The 17,519-nt window shown below is 45.7% G+C and overlaps 1 protein-coding gene across 1 annotated transcript in view; it reads right to left on the reverse strand.

Moving 5' to 3' along the window:
• The window catches only part of GPR139 (G protein-coupled receptor 139), a 42,107-nt gene extending 29,878 nt beyond the window's left edge, over positions 1-12,229 (reverse strand). The window contains exon 1 of the mRNA XM_019468751.2: positions 11,719-12,229. Within this exon, the coding sequence (XP_019324296.2) occupies positions 11,719-11,842 (124 nt within the window). The 5' untranslated portion in view covers positions 11,843-12,229. The remainder of the gene's footprint in view (positions 1-11,718) is intronic.
• Between the last annotated feature and the right edge of the window lie 5,290 nt (positions 12,230-17,519).

Below are 17,519 nucleotides of genomic sequence, written 5' to 3' on the forward strand. Positions count from 1 at the left end.
CTGAGTATTAAGAATGTGGGCCTGTGATTCCTTTAAGGAATGCCCATCCCTACCCTTTTCATAGCACCAGCCCCTCTTGAGTTCTCTCTCCAGTTACTGCTCCATTCTGCTACCTTCCAGGGAGGCCACTGCTTTTCGTTCAAGAGGCAGATGATGGTTCTTGTCAGCAGCTCTATGGAGCTAAACCATGGTGGTGAGGTCCAGAATGCTAACAGCAAAAGGCTATAGCAAGGACCAGACCATTCTATACCTTTGACTGTGGGAGGAGTGTGTGTGTGTGTGTGTGCGTGTGTGTGTGTGTGTGTATGTATGTGTATGCATGTCTCTGTGTGTGTATCCCTGTGGGTGTATGTCTGTGTGTTTGCATGTCTGTGCATCTGTGTGTCTATGTGGTGTCTGTGTATATGCCTGTGTATGTTTGTGTGCACACATCTGTGTGTGTGTGTGCACATGCGCATGTATGCATCTCTGTGTGTGTGTGTGTGTGTGTGTGTGCGCGCGCGCGCGCACGTCTCTCTGTGTGGGTCTGTGGATAGTCCCTCCTGTGAAGTCATGTGGTAGATAGTTTTCCCTGCACCTAGCTGTAAATGATAAGAAATGTCTGTGGTGGAAAAGCAATTGCCCCAGGTCTTCAACTGCCAAATATTCTGGTAAACAAAGGGGGAAAGAAAAGAAATCATTGGTTAATACCAGAAGTCAAAAGGAGTCAACACTGTAGAATGTGTTCTCCCAATTCAGGGTCACTTTGTGTGGTTTCTGTAAAGCTCTGATTTCCTGTTTCCTCTGCTTACATCTCATGCCTTGTTTTCCTCCTGTCCTCAGACCACCTTTTGGCACTCCAGACTTGTCCTCTTTTTGTTCCTATATGGTGCACCAGTCCTCTCTTGCCTAAGAGTCTTCGTGAAGCCTGTCCCCCTTGCCTCTTCTTTCCATTCTTTCCTTCCTCAGTCTTCAGGTTCTAGGTCTTCCCCACTGGGCAAGTCCCCCCACAAAAAGCTCTCTTATCACCCTGTGTCTCTCCTTCATGTTCTTCTCACATGGGACTATTTACATTTATTCAGGCTTCTGGTCATGCTGGTCTTCCCCACACGAACATGCAGACATCGAATGGGTCTTTTTAGACTTGCCATGAGCCTACCACAGACTTGCCATGAGCCTACTTGGCAGTGCCAGGCACATGGATAGATGGATGGAAGGAGAGAGGGAGGGATAAGTGAATCAATAAATGCAGATTCAGGGGCTCCTGGGTGGCTCAGTCGGTTAAGTGTCTGACTTCGGCTTAGGTCATGATCTCATGGTTCGTGAGTTCGAGCCCCGTGTTGGGCTCTGTGCTGACAGCTCGGAGCCTGGAGCCTGCTTCACATTCTGTGTTTTCCCCTCTCTCTGCCCCTCCATGCTCATGCTCTGTCTCTTTCTGTCTCTGAATAATACATAAATGTTAAAAAAAATTTTTAAAAAATGCAGATTCATTTGCCTAATTGTGCTTTCTGGTTTCTTGTCTCATCCTTCTTTGCCATGGGGCAAAATGAAAACATGTATTTGGGTTGAAAGTCACAACTCTCACTGTAGTTCAGCTGGTCATGACTTTTACTCAAGAGGAGCCCAAGTCATTCAGCTTCACTTGATAGAAAAGCAAAGATCCTGGGCTATCCATACTTAGAAGTCCTCTCCGTTTGAATACCAATGGGATTCAAGGTAGCCACATCCTCCCCATGCCCCAAACCCCTTTCCTTACATTTCTCTTGGTGGGGGTCAGATGGTAGGGCTGTTGCAATGGCCAAAGCACACTGGATTCAGAATCTGGAAGATTTGGGGTCAAGATCACACCTGATTAGCTGTGTAACCTTGGGGAAATTTCTTGTCCTCTCCAGGGCTTCAGTTTTTGTATTAAGAGCATTGTACTATATCAGGGCTCCCCAGATTTTAGTGATTGGCCACCAATATTATGATTTTTTGCCATATTCTTGTGTCCCCTGTGCTATTAACATTTTGTTTTAAAGTGACTTGTCTTTTTCCCCCTGAATTTATACTTTATACAATACTGCTGTCCAATATAAATGTAATGTGAACCACATATGCAATCTTGATTTTTCTAACAGCCACATTAACAAAATAAGAAACGGGTGAAATTAATTTTAAAAATATATTTTATTTAACTGTGTTCATCCAAAAATGTAATCAATATAAATTATTAATGAGATATTTAATTTTTTTTCATACTAAATGTCCAAAGTCTGGCATGTATTTTACATTCTGAGCACATTTCTCTAAGGATGCTAAATTTTTCAGTGGAAATCCTGATTTCTGTTTAGATGTCATAAAATATACAGTTGAAAATTTCAGAGTAGATTCACATACCCAAGTTGTTCCAATATACAGTTATTGTCCAATAACTGAATCAAGTATCAGGTCTTAATTGTAAATGAATTGAAATGAAATTGAATGAAAAAATCAGTTCCTCAGTTGTGCTACTCAAATGTCAAGTGCTCAATAGCCATGTGAGGCTGGTGGTTACTATATTGGACAGCATATATAGCAACCCTGAATCCCAAACCCACCTCCCTGTTGTAAACAGAAGATAGCCTTAAACATAAATATAATGACAATGCAAGGGTGACATTAAATTTTAGGTAGACACTGCTGCTTCCCAAGGCTGAGCTCTAGGCCTGCTCTGTGTCTGTTAATAAGGGAGGTTTAGCATGCGTGAAAAGGTGTTAAAGACATACTAGCACCAAGATGAGACTTTCCCTTTGATAGAATCAGAAAGGTTGAGAAAACTGAAAAGGGATTAAATGATGATGCAGTCTTGTGCCACCTAAAATAATCCTACATAAAACAACAATAACAACAACAAAATGCCCCCAAATCTAGATGATTACTCTGAGTTCTAAAATTCCACAGCCTGTTTCTCCTTTACTCCTATCACTTTGCTTCCTCAAGAAATCACTAGCGGTGTGATTTTATAAAAAGGGAACTAAATTAAAGTTGGGAAAGTTAAGTTCTGGTTTAGATTCTGCCATTCCTAGCTCTGTGACATTGGCTAAGGTGTCAGTTTCCTCATGTTATAAAATGATGGTGCTGACATTGATTAAAAAACAGCAGCCATGGAGTGGCAGACATTGGGACCCCTGCTAGCCATGAATTGCTTCATTTTGTCTGTACATACACCCTGTGAAAAAGGCACTGTTATACCCATTCTGCAGAGACGATCACTGACGCTCAGAGAGGTTTAAGCAACTTGCCAGAGCCCTGCCACTAGGAAGTCACGAGGCTGGAACTTGAATCCAGGTCAGTGGGAGACCATGAGCCCACATCCTAATCCACCGTGCTAAGGGCTCTTCCCATTTACAAAAAAAAATGGTGGATTTGTGTTCCAGGACATTGTCAACATGCAATTTGTGGTACTACTTGGAGCCCTTTCTTCTAGTCATGCCAAACCCCTGGTTTCCTGAGTTGGCATGCTTGTTTTTTTTTTTTAGTCATGTGTTTCTCTGGGTCTCCCTCTCTTTTATTCCTTACTCCTCCCCCTAGCTTCTTGTTTTTATTCTCCACACACTGTGCACTGTGTTGGCATTTCTTGGTACCTCTTAAAGCTTTACCCACTCTGGAGTTTGTGAATTGGCAGCCTGGTGGGCTGTATCAAGCCTGAAGATATGTTTGGTTTGGCTCATGCAGTGCTGGCTCGCACAGTGTTTTTTAAAATTTTTGAATTAGTTGCCAACATTGAAACATTAGGATATTTCATATAAAAATCTAGATTTGTAGATTTTTGGAAGAATTTGGCAACACTGCATTGGCTAGAGAGCTGAGTGGTGATGGTACTTTGTAACCTCCTCCAGTCCCTACTCCTCCCCACTCCTCCCTATTGTTTGTTACCCCTGTCCCTAGTGATCTAGTCCAAGTGTTGCTTGTCAGCTGTCATTGTGTGTGTGTTGCCATTTTCCTATCATAAAGCTGGATAGCAGTAATGAGTATCACTCTGTTGATTTCTAGCTATGTGACCATGGGCATCTCATCATTCTCTTCTGAAAAATGGGCATGATAAGTATGCACACCTCAAAGGGTCGTTGTGGGAATTAAATGAGCTAGTGCCTGTAAAATGCTTTGAAGAATCCCTAGTACATAGTAAGTGCAACAAACGTGCTAGCAGTTGTTAAGAGAGTGCAGTGGTTTTGGTACATACGTCTCTATCACTGAGGGAAGATTAGAGAGACCAAAAGGGCCACATGTTTTCAGAAAAACAGCAGGGAAGGATGATTCTTTGGGTAAGTGAAATATTTCTTAAAACTGGGCCACTTTGTTTATTTATGCTATCTGACTGCCTCTAGCAAGTATTTGAATTCAAGACACCTGCCCTTCCCTGCCCCCAGCGTTTCATGGCACCCTGTGCAGGGCTAGCATCCCCTATCAGCATTGCCCACACAGTTCAGATCACATGAAGGTTCAGTGGCAGGATCTGTGTTCACCTCCCTGCATCACTTCTGTTTATGATCCTGGCTGCAGCATGCAGGGCACTCTTCTGGTGCTTGTCAGTCCCTTTATCAACTTTAGCTGAAGAAGGTTTCATGTTCTGGACTGATGGTATTTCTGGAGGTTTCACTGAACCACAGGCAACTCTTTGAGAGGTACAAATTCCTTAGGCTTATGATGGAATTGATTGTTTAATCCATTGGATAATTCTTTCTTAGTTTTCCAGGGCAAGGAGTTTCATTCCTGGTGGGTGCACTCTGAGTGGAATTGTATGGGAAAGACCTTGGTCAACAAGGCTTGTTGACATGTTAAACAATAAAAACAACACCAGGTACTCTTTATTGAGCCCCTACAATGTTTGAGGGATTGTGAGAAGCCTTTGCATATTTTATTTTGGATCACCACAGTAACAATGCAGGGCACAGAAGGTTAATAACACTTACTGAACTCTTACTCTATACAAGAGCAAACATGTGCCAAGAATGGTGCTAAGTATTTTTACATTTTCATTTAATCCTCACAACAACCCTATGAGATAGGTATTAGTATGGCCCCACCTCATTGATGAGGCTGCGACTCATAGAGGGTGAGAAATTGGCTCAAGGTCACAGACTGGTAAGTAGGGAAGCTAGGATTCAAACCCATTCAGTCTAACATCAGAGACCTCTTCCTTAAATGCTGAACTTGGCTGATTATTTTATTACAAATGAAAACTGGGACTCAGAGGTACAGTATCATATCTGAGATCACACAACAAACACGGGTAGGATACAGGATCCAAATCCATGTCCATTCAGTTCCAGTGCAATGCATTTTATACACAACCTCAAAAGCAGAAATTACACATGGGATCACGACAGAAATTGTGCAGGGGCAAGGACAACAAAGCTACTGTTCTGGACCCCAGCCCAAGGCCAACCCGGCCAGCCTCCAGCATAGCTACTTCACTGGTCAGCGCTTGTGTCCCATTTATGGGCCATGTCTCCAACTGAGCTATACAAGCAGAGCCCAGCTCTCTCAGGCCTCTGACAGACCCACACTGTAAGTTATTGCTAGAGAATAGCCTGGAATCCAGGACTCCTCATGCAGTGCTCTTTCTCCCACTGTTATAACAGGGATCCTAGGGCCAAATGTGCATAAAGAGGGGCCATACATGTTACAGAGAACAGTGAGGTGTCGCATATAGGGACTTTCACATAAGAGTGCCCATGTGATTTTGAAAGGGGCACCCATTAAATTATGGTACAAATATACAATGGAATACTATGCGGCTTCATAAAAGAATGAAAAAGCTTCAACATACCATGATGGATGATTAATATATTAAGTGAAAAAGAGCAAGATGGAGGACAGTGTGTATAATGTGCTCATTTTGAGAACAGTAAAAAAAAAAATGAAGAGTTGAGATCCTCTATTCATACTTGCTTGTATATAAACTAAAACATTCTGAAAGAACAAATAAGAAACCAAGATACTGATGCCCTTGTTATCTGTGTAGTAGTGATGATGGGGTGGATTTAGGAATTGGTGAGCGGGGGAAATGGATGGGAGGGAGATTTCGCAATGTGTGCCTTTTTATATTACTAGGTTTTTGAATAATATGAATGTCATTGCCTATTTAAGGCGCATGCGCACGCACTCTCTGTCTCTCTCTCTCTCTCTCTCTCTCTCTCTCTGTCACTCTCTCTCTCTCTCTCTCTCCAAAAAGCAGCTACATAGGAAAGCAGTCCATTCCTCATCTGCAGCCAACCTTCCGGGAATATGTGCCTAATGTTAGTTCCTCTGGCTTTTCAAGGAAACTTGGAAATCTATTTTTTTAATTCCAATTTTTAGTTTTAAATTGTTCATTGCTAATGCATAGAAATACAGTAGGTTTTTGCATATTAACAGTGTGAACATGGTGCAACATGTGCAAACATGGTGAACTCACTTATTCTGAGGAGCTTTTTTTGTGTGGAGTCTTTGTGATTTTCTATGAAGGTAATTGTATCATTTGTGAATAGAAACAGTTTAATTTCTTCCTTCTAGTATACCTTTTTTTAAACAACTTTTTATGTTTATTTATTTTGAGAGAGAGTGCAAGTGGGTGAGGGGCAGAGAGAGAGAATCCCAAGCAGGCTCTGCACCATCAGTGCAGAGCCTAACTTGGGGCTCAAACTCACAAACTGTGAGATCATGACCTGAGCTGAAATCAAGAACCAGACCCTCAGTTGACTGAGCCACCCAGGTGCCCCTTTCCAGTGTACCTTTTATTTCGTTTTCTTTCCTGGCTAGAACTTCCAGTATGATGTTGAATTGGAGTAGCAAGAACAGATCTCCTTGCCTTGTTCTAGATCTTAGAGGGGAAACATTCCATCTTTTATCATCACATGTGATGTTAGCTATAGGTTACCTATTGATAACCTTTATCAGGCTAAAGAAGTTCTCTAGTGTGATGAATTTTTATCATGAATGGATGTTGAATTTTGTCAAATACTTTTTTATATCTATTGAGAAGATCATATGGATTTCCTTTTTTAGGTTTTTTATTATGGTGGATCACACTGAATGATTTTCAGATGTTGAGCCAGCCTTACATTCCTGGGATAAACCCAACTTTATCTTGATTTGTTATCATTCTTATATATTCCTGAGTTAGATTTGGTAATATTTTGTTGAGGATCTTTTGTGTCTATGTTCATGGGGAATATTGATTGGTAGTTTTCTTGTAATATCTTTGTCTGCTTTGGTATTAGTGTAAAGCTGGTGTCATAAAACAAGTTGAGAATTTTTCCTTAATTTTCCTAATTTTTTTTTTACCGTTTTTATTTATTTTTGAGACAGAGAGAGACAGAGCATGAACGGGGGAGGGGCAGAGAGAGAGGGAGACATAGAATTGAAGCAGGCTCCAGGCTCTGAGCCATCAGCCCAGAGCCCGACGCGGGGCTCGAACTCACGACCGTGAGATCGTGACCTGAGCTGAAGTCAGACGCTTAACCGACTGAGCCACCCAGGCGCCCCTAATTTTCCTAATTTTTAAATGATGAAAAATATGACTTATGGAGTGCTTACTGTGTGGCAGACATTGTGTTAAATATATAACCCACTGAATTTTCACAGCAACTCTATGAGGTATGTGCCATTATTATCATCATCCAATTTTACAGATGGGGAAACTGAGGCAGAGAGTAAAGTCACTTGCCTAAGGTTACACAGCATATAAATAGCAAAGCCAGGACTCAAACCCCAGAGGTCTAACTCCAGACCTTGTACTGTTAACCTGTTTACTATATTTTCTCAAAAGATGTTTACCGGTTCTCAAAAGAGAATGCATCTGAGGGCTCAGTCCAGCTTGCTAGGCACCATTTTCTCACCTCTTGTTAGCAGCAACTGTAACCACCATGTGTCAAAGCACTATCTGACAGGTGACAGACTCATCATCTCCTTCATTGTGCACCGATCCTCACAGGCAGGTATTACCATCCTCACATGGCAGTTACAGAAATGCTCCTATCTGCTGGGCTGTGTGTGGTGTCAGGCTATCGTCTTCCTTACCTTGTCTCCCGTAACATCCCTGGTGCCTTTTAGAAGGTAAAATTTAAAAAAATATCTTTCATATCTCAGTTTAATTTCGTGCTGCTCCTTCCTTATCAGCCAGGCTCACCCGTCCTCCCTGCCACTCTCTTCCCTCAGGCATCAGGCTCATCTCTTCTTCCTGTACTGCCTTCTGCTTTGGACTATCTTGTCCCATTTGGCCCCATCAGGGTCCCCAACTGCACCTTGTTAGCTTTACTGGCTTATTGTATGCATTTGGAAAAGCTAGAAACATCTTGCTTACGTAAAAGGAAGAGAAAAGAGACATAGTTTTAGGAACAGCTGGGACACTCCAATGTTCTCCACTGAGTACACAGCATAACTGGGGTTATTTAGAAGAACTTCCTGGCAATAATGAAGGCACCGTGGTACAATGGAAAGAGCAGGTGTTTACATACTGGTTGGATTGTGTGACTGTGGACAGGATGCTCCATTTCTCAGAATCTCAGTTTGCTCATCTGTAAAATGGGTTCAGGGACATGTACAGGTCACAGGGATGTGGTGAAGATTAAGTGCAATAATCTAAGCATTTAGCATAGAAAAACATCCCGTGCAGAGAAAGCACTAATAAGTGTTTTCCTCAGTCCAGGCACTGTGCTTAGCCATTTTTATATGGATGATCTTATTTAATATACATTATCTGTGTGGGTAGTAGGTAGTGCTGTTACGCCCATTTTACAAGTGGGGTAATTTGTGGTACAGAAATGTTAAGAATTCTTAAGTGGCAGAGCTGTTACCATACTTCACATTAGGACCCCCGGGTCCCACTCCAAAGCAGTTAAGTTAGACTGAGGTGATTCCTAGAGGCAGGGGATTGGACCACATGGCTTTTCCCAAGCTCTTCCTTTTAGTTTAGATACTGAAGGAGGTAAGAAACATCTGTGCTTTCTCCTAGTCACTAGCTCCCTTGTTGCCAAACAGCCACTCCTCATCCACCCCTCAGTTTCCAATCACTGTGAGAATTTGGAAATGGGGGTGAGTTCACTGCCAGGAAAAGTGATTCAATTAAAATCTCTGTTTTCAACAATATGACCAAGCTCTGTGGTCTGTTACTTCACACTCAGCATAGCTGTGCATCCTGGTCAGTAGCAGGGTAATGAGGGTTTGCTAATTGCCGGTAGCTGGGGGTGGGGAGGGGAATACTGTAGTGAGCTCAGGCGCTGAGCTAAGTGCTTTTCTTGTGTGCTCCCAGTCCCTTCTCTGACTCCCATGCCACGCAGTCCCCCTCCTTACAACCAGATCAGCTTCATGATGACCACAACTGCAGTGTCACAGCAGCAATCAGTCAGTGTGTGGTGTGTCAGGCACTGAGCTGAGCGCTTAACCTGCACCATCATCTCCATCAACGTCTTTCCTTCTTGCCATCATTCCGGGAGGTGGCTGCTGTCCTAATGCCTGTTTTACAGATGTGGAAACTGAGGCACAGAAACACAGAAGGTCCACATGTTAACAACCAGCTCTGCTTCATTCTACAGTCTGCATTCTTAATCACTAGGACATACTTGCCTGCCCTTATGGTTCTAAGAGAATGACTTAAGGATTTCACCTTCTGAACCACCTTGCAAGCAATTAACAAAACACTTATCAACCTATCATCTTCCTGCAAGCCTGCCCTCTTCAATCATCCTTTTCCAGAATGCTTGGTCCTTCTGCATCCACCACAAGCTCCACTTGTGAGCTCCTTGAATCCTGTAGGCACCTCTTTAGCACTTGACACACAGTAGGTGGTCACAGCTTTTAGTGGAGCATAAGAACCTATCAGTGCCTTCCAAGTTTTCATCCTAATCCCTCTCTCTTTGTCTCCTAACCCTGGGCTCAGCCATGATGAGCCTGTGCCTAGGACTGCTTGGCACACAATAGGTGCCAATGCTATGGGTCAGGAAGGCCATGTCTGGCATAGGAGTTACGCTGTAAAGATGTGAGGTATCTTGTTTTCCACCTTGAGGTGTTTGAAGGTCTGAGCTTTCCCCTGTTCTACTCATCTTCATATCCCTGCTCTGGGCCCTTGGAGCCTCCCCGTCTTTATGTCTCTGTCCCTTAAAGGGTTTTCAGAAGGAAAGCCTGAGAGAGTAGCTTCTTTAGTCAGCAGAGGAGATGGAGGGTTGAAGGCAGAGGGGTCAGACATTCTGATGTGAGAGCCGAAGGGAAAAGGGGCGGCTATCACTTCTCTGGTTCAGCAAGTGTCACCAATAACCAACCTCCTCAAAAACTCACTCCCTAAAAGAGAGCTCTGGGAGAGGCTCAGGGGGGCTGATGGGGAGGTGGGGACTGGACAAATCAATTCCTGCTCAAGGTAATTATAGGACACGTGCTGCTGCCCCAGCAGGGTGAATCAGAGGCTGAGCGTCTCTCCCAGGGCAGCCAGAACGATTAGTTAGTAATAAAAACCTCATCACTCGCTGGGAGAGAGGCTTGGTGATTGTAAACTTATGCTTTCTCATCCCTTCCAAAATTTGGGAGGGGGAATTTATATAAACAACCTTATCAGGGGCCCTGACCACCAAGTTGAATGTTTTGAAAAGGAAATGTCAACAAGGCTTTCAGAAATCCAGCTCCCAAGTTCCCAGGATGCGGAATGGCAGGGTAGATGATGTTGTGATTCTAGGCTGTATGCTGGATTTTTTTCTTTCTGTTTCCTTTTGTCCCTCTCTTGTCTGCTTGCAAGTGATCTTTAGGAATCTTTCTGCCACACAGACCGTCTCAGAGACTATCTGGAAGAAGGGGTTATCTCAAGCTGGAGCCCCAGGAACCCCCTCCCCCTCTCTCACAAACAGCAAGCACCCCCAGCCCCCAGCAGCCCAGCTCTCTTCAGGAATTCAGCACAAGTCTCAGTCACACTTTGGAGAGGACGTTAAGATGTGGGACCAGCCAGACATCCGCAGTGGTCATCAGCTGCCCAGAATGGATGGACAGGGAAGCAAAGCCAGGGGGCAAGGCATGTCCTCAAGGAGACTGTGACCCCCTGAAGTGGTGGCTTCTGAAGCCTGTGGGTGTCTCTGGACCCTTACCCTGGCCAAGGCATGGTCCCAGACCCACCCAGACTCTTCCTAGCCTCCCTGGAGACCCCTTCCTCGCTTAGGGGTCACAGGGGCTCATCCTTTTCTCCATCCCAGCAGCCCCAGAGAAAGAGTGCTGGGCATCAGAACCTCTGGCTTCACCTCCAATCAGGGGTGACACGCGCGGTGGGGGAGGGGACAGAGGTTTTCTCAGGCTGGAGTGGATGTGGGGGGGCCACAAGAGAAGTGAAACCCCAGAAAGCCGTGGGGAAGTGCGGTCAAGTCACACACACACAGCCCCCACTGGACACCTTCAGGGACGCGGATCAGGGAGCATCGCTTCAGTTGCTCATGCAAATACTCGAGTCCACACGCACACTCACACCAACACCTACACCATGCCCATCACCTGCCACGCACGCTCGAGACGCGCACGCGCGCGCGCGCACACACACACACACACACACACACACACACACACACACACACGAGTCCCTGACAGGCACAGCAACTTCCTTTCTCCCCAGTCTGGAAATGTCCGCTGTTGCCCTTAGGCTTAAACTTTTTCAGAAGGGGCGCCAGGGATCACGCGCCGAGGATGTCTAGGCCTGGGGGTTCTAGACAGGGTCTCTCCGCATTCGGGGGTCCCGGCTTCCTCCCTCTCCCCCACGCTCCTCACCTGGTAAACCGAGGCACAGCAAGAGGCTGTAATAAACCACGGGCACGAAGCCCAAGCCGCAGGTCGAGCCGGGGGACCAGGACAACGAGCTGTTGGCTACGAGGTGGGCGTGCGTGTGCTCCATGAGCTCGCCCCTCGCTCCCCTCGTCTCCGCGCCTGGCCTGCCAGCCCCGCTCTGGACGCTGGTTCGGTGGTGGCGGCAGTGGCGGAGGCAGCAGCCGGAGCAGCAGCGCCTTTCTTTCTGCAGGACTTGCTTCTACCTTTGGCCGTGGTCCCCTTTGCTCCCTCTACACCTGCCCTCCTGGAGTCCTGGCACGGCCGTCGCGTAGGGCACAGGGCGCTGGGCACAGGGACTTGGGAGGGGCTCCCAGAGCCGGTTCGTGCGCCTCCCACCTCGGACCCGCTCCGCTCCCGCCTCGGAGACGGGGAGCTGGGGCGCTGCTCCCCGCAGCCAATCAGCAGCTGCCTGGACGCGGATGGTGGGGCGAGGGGGATGCATGGGAGGAGGGGGTCCCAGCTGCCTCTCACAGCTCCAGTTTGAGGAGAAGAGTGAGACCTGGAAGCCCCAGAGGAAGACCGGGGTGGGAACAAGCTATCCCTCTGCGGGAGGGGCGTGGTGTGGGTGGGACCTGCTTCCCCGCAGCGGCTCTGGCTCCGTACTCCTTCAGCGTGTCCTCAGTTTGCCTTGCTCGATTCTCCTCCCAGTCACTTTTCTTCCCCATTGCCAGTGCTCCGAGTCCATCTCCATGTAGAGGATCCTTCAGCCAGGGCATCGGAGGGTGGGGTTGGGGGGTGGGGAGGAGGCTGTCGGAGCAAGGATGCTCAAGGTTTGTCGGTTCTCTTGGGCCAAAGGAACAGCGCTTGAAAGGAAGTGTGCGTGCGTCTCAATGCGTGTGTTGATTTTGGGGAAGGCCAGAGGTGGACTGTCCCTGGGCTGGAGTGCCTTTGAAGAGGATGCAGGCTGGCTGAGAGAAGTGTGCCGCAAAGACCTTCTGTCGGGAGTAAAGATGTTGCAACCACTCACACACAGACTCACCCGCGCTCACACAAAGACACACAATACCCGGTTATGAGGGTGCACACACACACACACTCACAGGCACGCGGAGGCCCTCTCATCCCTCAGCAAGACACGTGAAAACACAGGAGCACCCTAATCAACATGCACAAAGACCACACTCAGGTGACAACTCAAACACATACAAATTCACGTGGGTGTCATTTGAGGGTGGTCTAGTTTGAAAGTTGAGTGAAGTATAGGAGAGGTAAACAGGTGGGACCTAGGCAATCTTGGAAATTTTTGGTGCATAGACACCCCCCTTTTTCTTGAGTGTAGGAGGGTGGAGAGTTCCTAGTGTAGCTCTTCTAGAGGCCACAACAGATTTGGGCAGGGGGAGAAATCAGGGCTCAAGACAGCATGTGTGAGAATTAGGTTCTGCAGAAATAGGAGGAGAAGCATTTCCAGGGGGATCAATGCAAGAGCATGTGATGAGCTCAGAGAAGCCTTAGACCTCTCTCTTGGCTTCCCAGCCCCTCCCCACTCACATCTATCTATTCCTGGGGAGAAGGAACTGACAGGGATCTCCCCAGCCTCTTTCAGTCTCCCAAGATGGAGGAGACCCCTGCTTCTCATGCCCAGCAAGGGGCATGTGTCCAATCTCCATCATTGTTAGGGGCTTTCCAAGGCAGGCGTTGGGGGTGGGGCTGGTGGTAAACCACAATGCATTCAGGGCCAGGCATTCTGCATAAGGGAGGCATTCTGGGTGGGTTTGTGGTGAATAGGGGGGCTTATGCCCCCTGAAGGGACAGATTATTACAAAGAGTCATGTGGGCCCAGTGAGCACAGGTCTGATATTTCAAGCGAAGTTGGATATTGAAATTTTGTTGTGAACTCTTTCATTTAAATGTGACTACCCCAAACAAAAACAAAATGAAAACCCCACTGTGTTGATAAACAAAGTAGTACTATTGCAGAAATTCAATACCTAATGGTTCAAAACCCTATAGATTAGATTTGTCTATAGGCAACAAAACTGAGATGAGAAGCTGGGGCTGGGAGGGGGAGTGTGTATGGTTTGGCTAAGTGCTCCAGTCTATTCAGGTATCTCTCAACATTATGAGTCAGGGATAATGCCTCAGGACTTTGCACTGTCTGTTCCTTCTGCCTGCAATGCTCTTTCTCCAGAAAGCTGTATTAAGCAGCTTCTTCACTTTCTTCAAGTCTTTCCCAATCAGTCCTATTTAAAATTGAAATCTCCACTCCTACCCTCCCAAATGCTCACTTCCTCTGCCCCTCCCCTGCTTAATTTTTCTCCATCGTGCTTAGTACCATTGTCATACCATATACAGTTTATTGAATTAGTTTGTTTCTTATCTGTTTCTCCTCTTAGAGAATCAGGGACTTTTGTCTGTTTTGTTCACAGTTGCATCACCAGCTTCTACATGGTGCCTGCATGTTGCAGATTCTCATTAAACATTGGGAGAATGAAAGGCCCCAGCACCTGCTGACTTAGGGCAGGCAGGGCATGGGGAGATGAGTTTATCTTTGCTTGTCTTTGCAGGCCAGAGTGTCAGAACATGGGATACTGTTAGGGTTGTGGGGCTCAGTCTCAGATTTAGCATATAATTATCATGTCCGATTAGCCGCTATAAAAATAATTTGTGTGATTTGGTTCTGGGGATCTTGTTAGAAACTATAAAACTAGAAACTTGGCTAGGCAAAGGAGCAGGGCTGCATGGAGAATCTTGATGGACCTTATTTTTACTGAGCCTCTTATTTCCCCATCTGTAAAATGGGATGAAGGAAACCTGGTGCATCTTATTCCAGGGATGCTGAGCAGGAAGAGAGGGAGTAGAGAGGTAGAAACCGTGCAGACTCTGATCTGGAGAATGGAGAATGGGATGGGGTTCACTGCTGGCTCCATTGAGAACTCTGGCAGCCTGTCAAGGTCAAAGTTTCCCAGGAAATGGGTGGGTTAGATGAGAAGAAATTTAAGGTCCTGGGTCAGGCTTTTAGTACCAGGGAAGAGACAGGATGAGTCAACAACGAAGTTTGTTGAATTTTGCTCAGGGGCTGAGCCACTTGACTGGCTCTGTAAGATAATGGCGTTCTTGAGCATCAACTGTGGTTGGCTAAATTCACTCACTTATTCATTCTCTCAACAGACATTTACTGAGCATTTAATGTGTATTGATCAGGACTGGCTGCATCATTGCAGGGCCTGATACGAAAATAAAAATACAGGGCCCCTTGTTCAAAAATTAAGAATTTGGGTGGCAGCAACAGCAGAGCATTAAACCAAGTGGAGAGCCCTTTTAAGTATGGGGCTCTGTGTGGCTGCACAGGTCACAATACCCATGAAGCCAGTCCTGCGTAAGGTACAGAGGTAGGAAATAAAAGATATGGGGTTTATGATGAGACAGCTGTGTCTTAACTCATTACATGCACACAATAACACTATTAGCTCAATTTTACAGGTGAGGAAACCAAGGTATAGAGAAGTTTGGTAAGTTGCTCAAGGCCACCTGGCTGGGATTAGGGCCAAGGCTGTCTGGCTCCAGAGCTGGTGTTGGAACCACTTCTGCTTAGTGGAAGGACAGAAATACAACAGGAACTGTCACACTGTAATTCAGGCACTATGACTTGAGGGCAGGGACTTCATTTGCCATATCCGCTGTATCCTCAGTGCCAAGAACATACCTAGTGCCAGGTGGGTGTTCAGAAATAAATCTTAAAATTTTTAATGTATATTTATTTATTTTGAGAAAGAGAGACAGCATGAGTGGGGTAGGGGCAGAGAGAGAGGAGAGAGAGAGAATGCCAAGCAGGCTCCATGCTGCCAGCACAGAGCCTGATGTGGGGCTTAAACTCACGAAACTGCAAAATCATGACCTGAGCTGAGATCAAGAGTCAGATACCTTAAATAAATAAATAAAGAAGTAATAGAAATATATGAATGATGTTAGGGGAAGGTGTTGAAAATTCAAATGCCTACGAGCCTGGACAGGAAATAAACATAAGTGAGACAGAACTATTTATTGTACATTTTCTACTTCCATAAAGAAAAATGCAGTCTCCCATTTTCCTGGAAACACTTGGCCCTCTAGGTCTAGCCTCCATTTCTCTACCCTTTAATAGAGGCAGTAGTCTAAAGGAATAATTCTTTTTTCTAGGGAAACAGTAGCACAAACAACATAAATTGTAACTAACACAACTTGGAGTTGGGAATGCAACAGGGAGTAGTGGGGACTGTAACAAAATGGAAGTGTGCACTAGCCACTGTACTGAATTCTGGGTATGAAGTTATTTTAAGAAGTTGACGTGGTCTCTGACTTCCTGGGTCTTAAGTACAAGACACAGGCATGAATCAATCCATCAAATACACACACATACACACATTTCTAAACTTGGATAAGTGCTATAAAGAAAAAGTTAAACAAATGAGAGAACATGTACCAGTGAGATCTGATGTGGTCTGGCAATCAGGGAAGGCTTCTCTTAGGAAGTGATATTTGAATCTGAGATAAGAAGTGAAAGACGAGTAAGTGTTAATTAGGTAAAGGGATGTGGGGCTGAGGGTGAGAGGAGCATTTCAAGGAGATTTCAAATTCAAAGGCTCTAGGATGGGATAGAGAAGGACTCTTTGAAGAACTGGAAGACCAGGGAGGCTGGGGTGCAGTGAGTGGGGTGGATACGTGGAGCTGGATGTGGTTGGAGAATGGGAAGGGTCTTGTAGGCTGTGTTGAGGAGTTCTTTCTTTATCCATGGTTTTAAGCAGGCGAGTACCATGATTAGATTTTCATTTTAAAATGTTTGCTTTGTCAGAGAGGTGGACAATTGATGGAAGCAAGGCAAGAATGGAGGTGGGAAGACAAGTTATGAGGCTGCCAAGTTGGACATGTGAGAAATGATGGTGGCTTAGACTAGGGTGGTATTGATGATGGGGTGGACTGCATCCCAGAAGGTAGGCGAGTGAGTGCATGAAGAGAGGAGAGAGAAAGAAGGGGAGGGAGAGAGAGAGAGGGATACAGAGAGAGAAACGTAGAGAGAGACACACAGTGAGAGACAGGAAAAGAAAAAGAGGGGTGCCAGGGTGGCTCAGTTGGTTGGGCATCCGACTTTGGCTCAGGTCATGATCTCACAGCTTATGAATTCGAGCCCTGCGTCGGGCTCTGTGCTGACAGCTTGGAGCTTGGAGCCTGCTTTGGATTCTGTGTGTGTGTCTCTCTCTGTCCCTCCCCTTCTTGTGCTCCGTTTCTGTCTCTCTCAAAAATAAGTAAACATTAAAAAAAATTAAAAAAAGAAAAGAAAAAGAGAGACAGATGTGGAGAGAGACACAGAGAAGACAGATGAATAGACAGATTGATAGAGGGACACACACACAGATTATGACTGAGATTGTTTTGGTTCAGAAGGTTGGTGAAAAGGGCTTGGAGCTCCCTAAGACCACTCTGCTGACCTGCTCTGTTCCCTACCTCCCATAAGAGTGCAACTTGTGCTCTGTTTTCTCCTGACTTTAAGCCTCCTCTTTTTTTTTTTTTTTAATTTTTTATGTTAATGTTTATTTATTTATTTTTGAGAGAGAGAGAGAGAGAGAGAAAGAGAGAGAATGAACAAGTCGGGGAGGAGCAGAGAGAGAAGGAGACACAGAATCTGAAACAGGGTCCAGGCTCCAGGCTCTGAGCTATCAGCACAGAGCCCTATGTAGGTCTCAAACACATGAAGTGTGAGATCGTGACCTGAGGTGAAGTCGGATGCTCAACTGAATGAGCCACCCAGGGGCCCCTACAAGGCTCGTTTT

This window comes from Panthera pardus, unplaced genomic scaffold, assembly GCF_024362965.1.
Source record: "Panthera pardus isolate Hobbes unplaced genomic scaffold, ASM2436296v1 HiC_scaffold_5, whole genome shotgun sequence".
NCBI classification, from domain to species: Eukaryota; Metazoa; Chordata; class Mammalia; order Carnivora; family Felidae; genus Panthera; species Panthera pardus.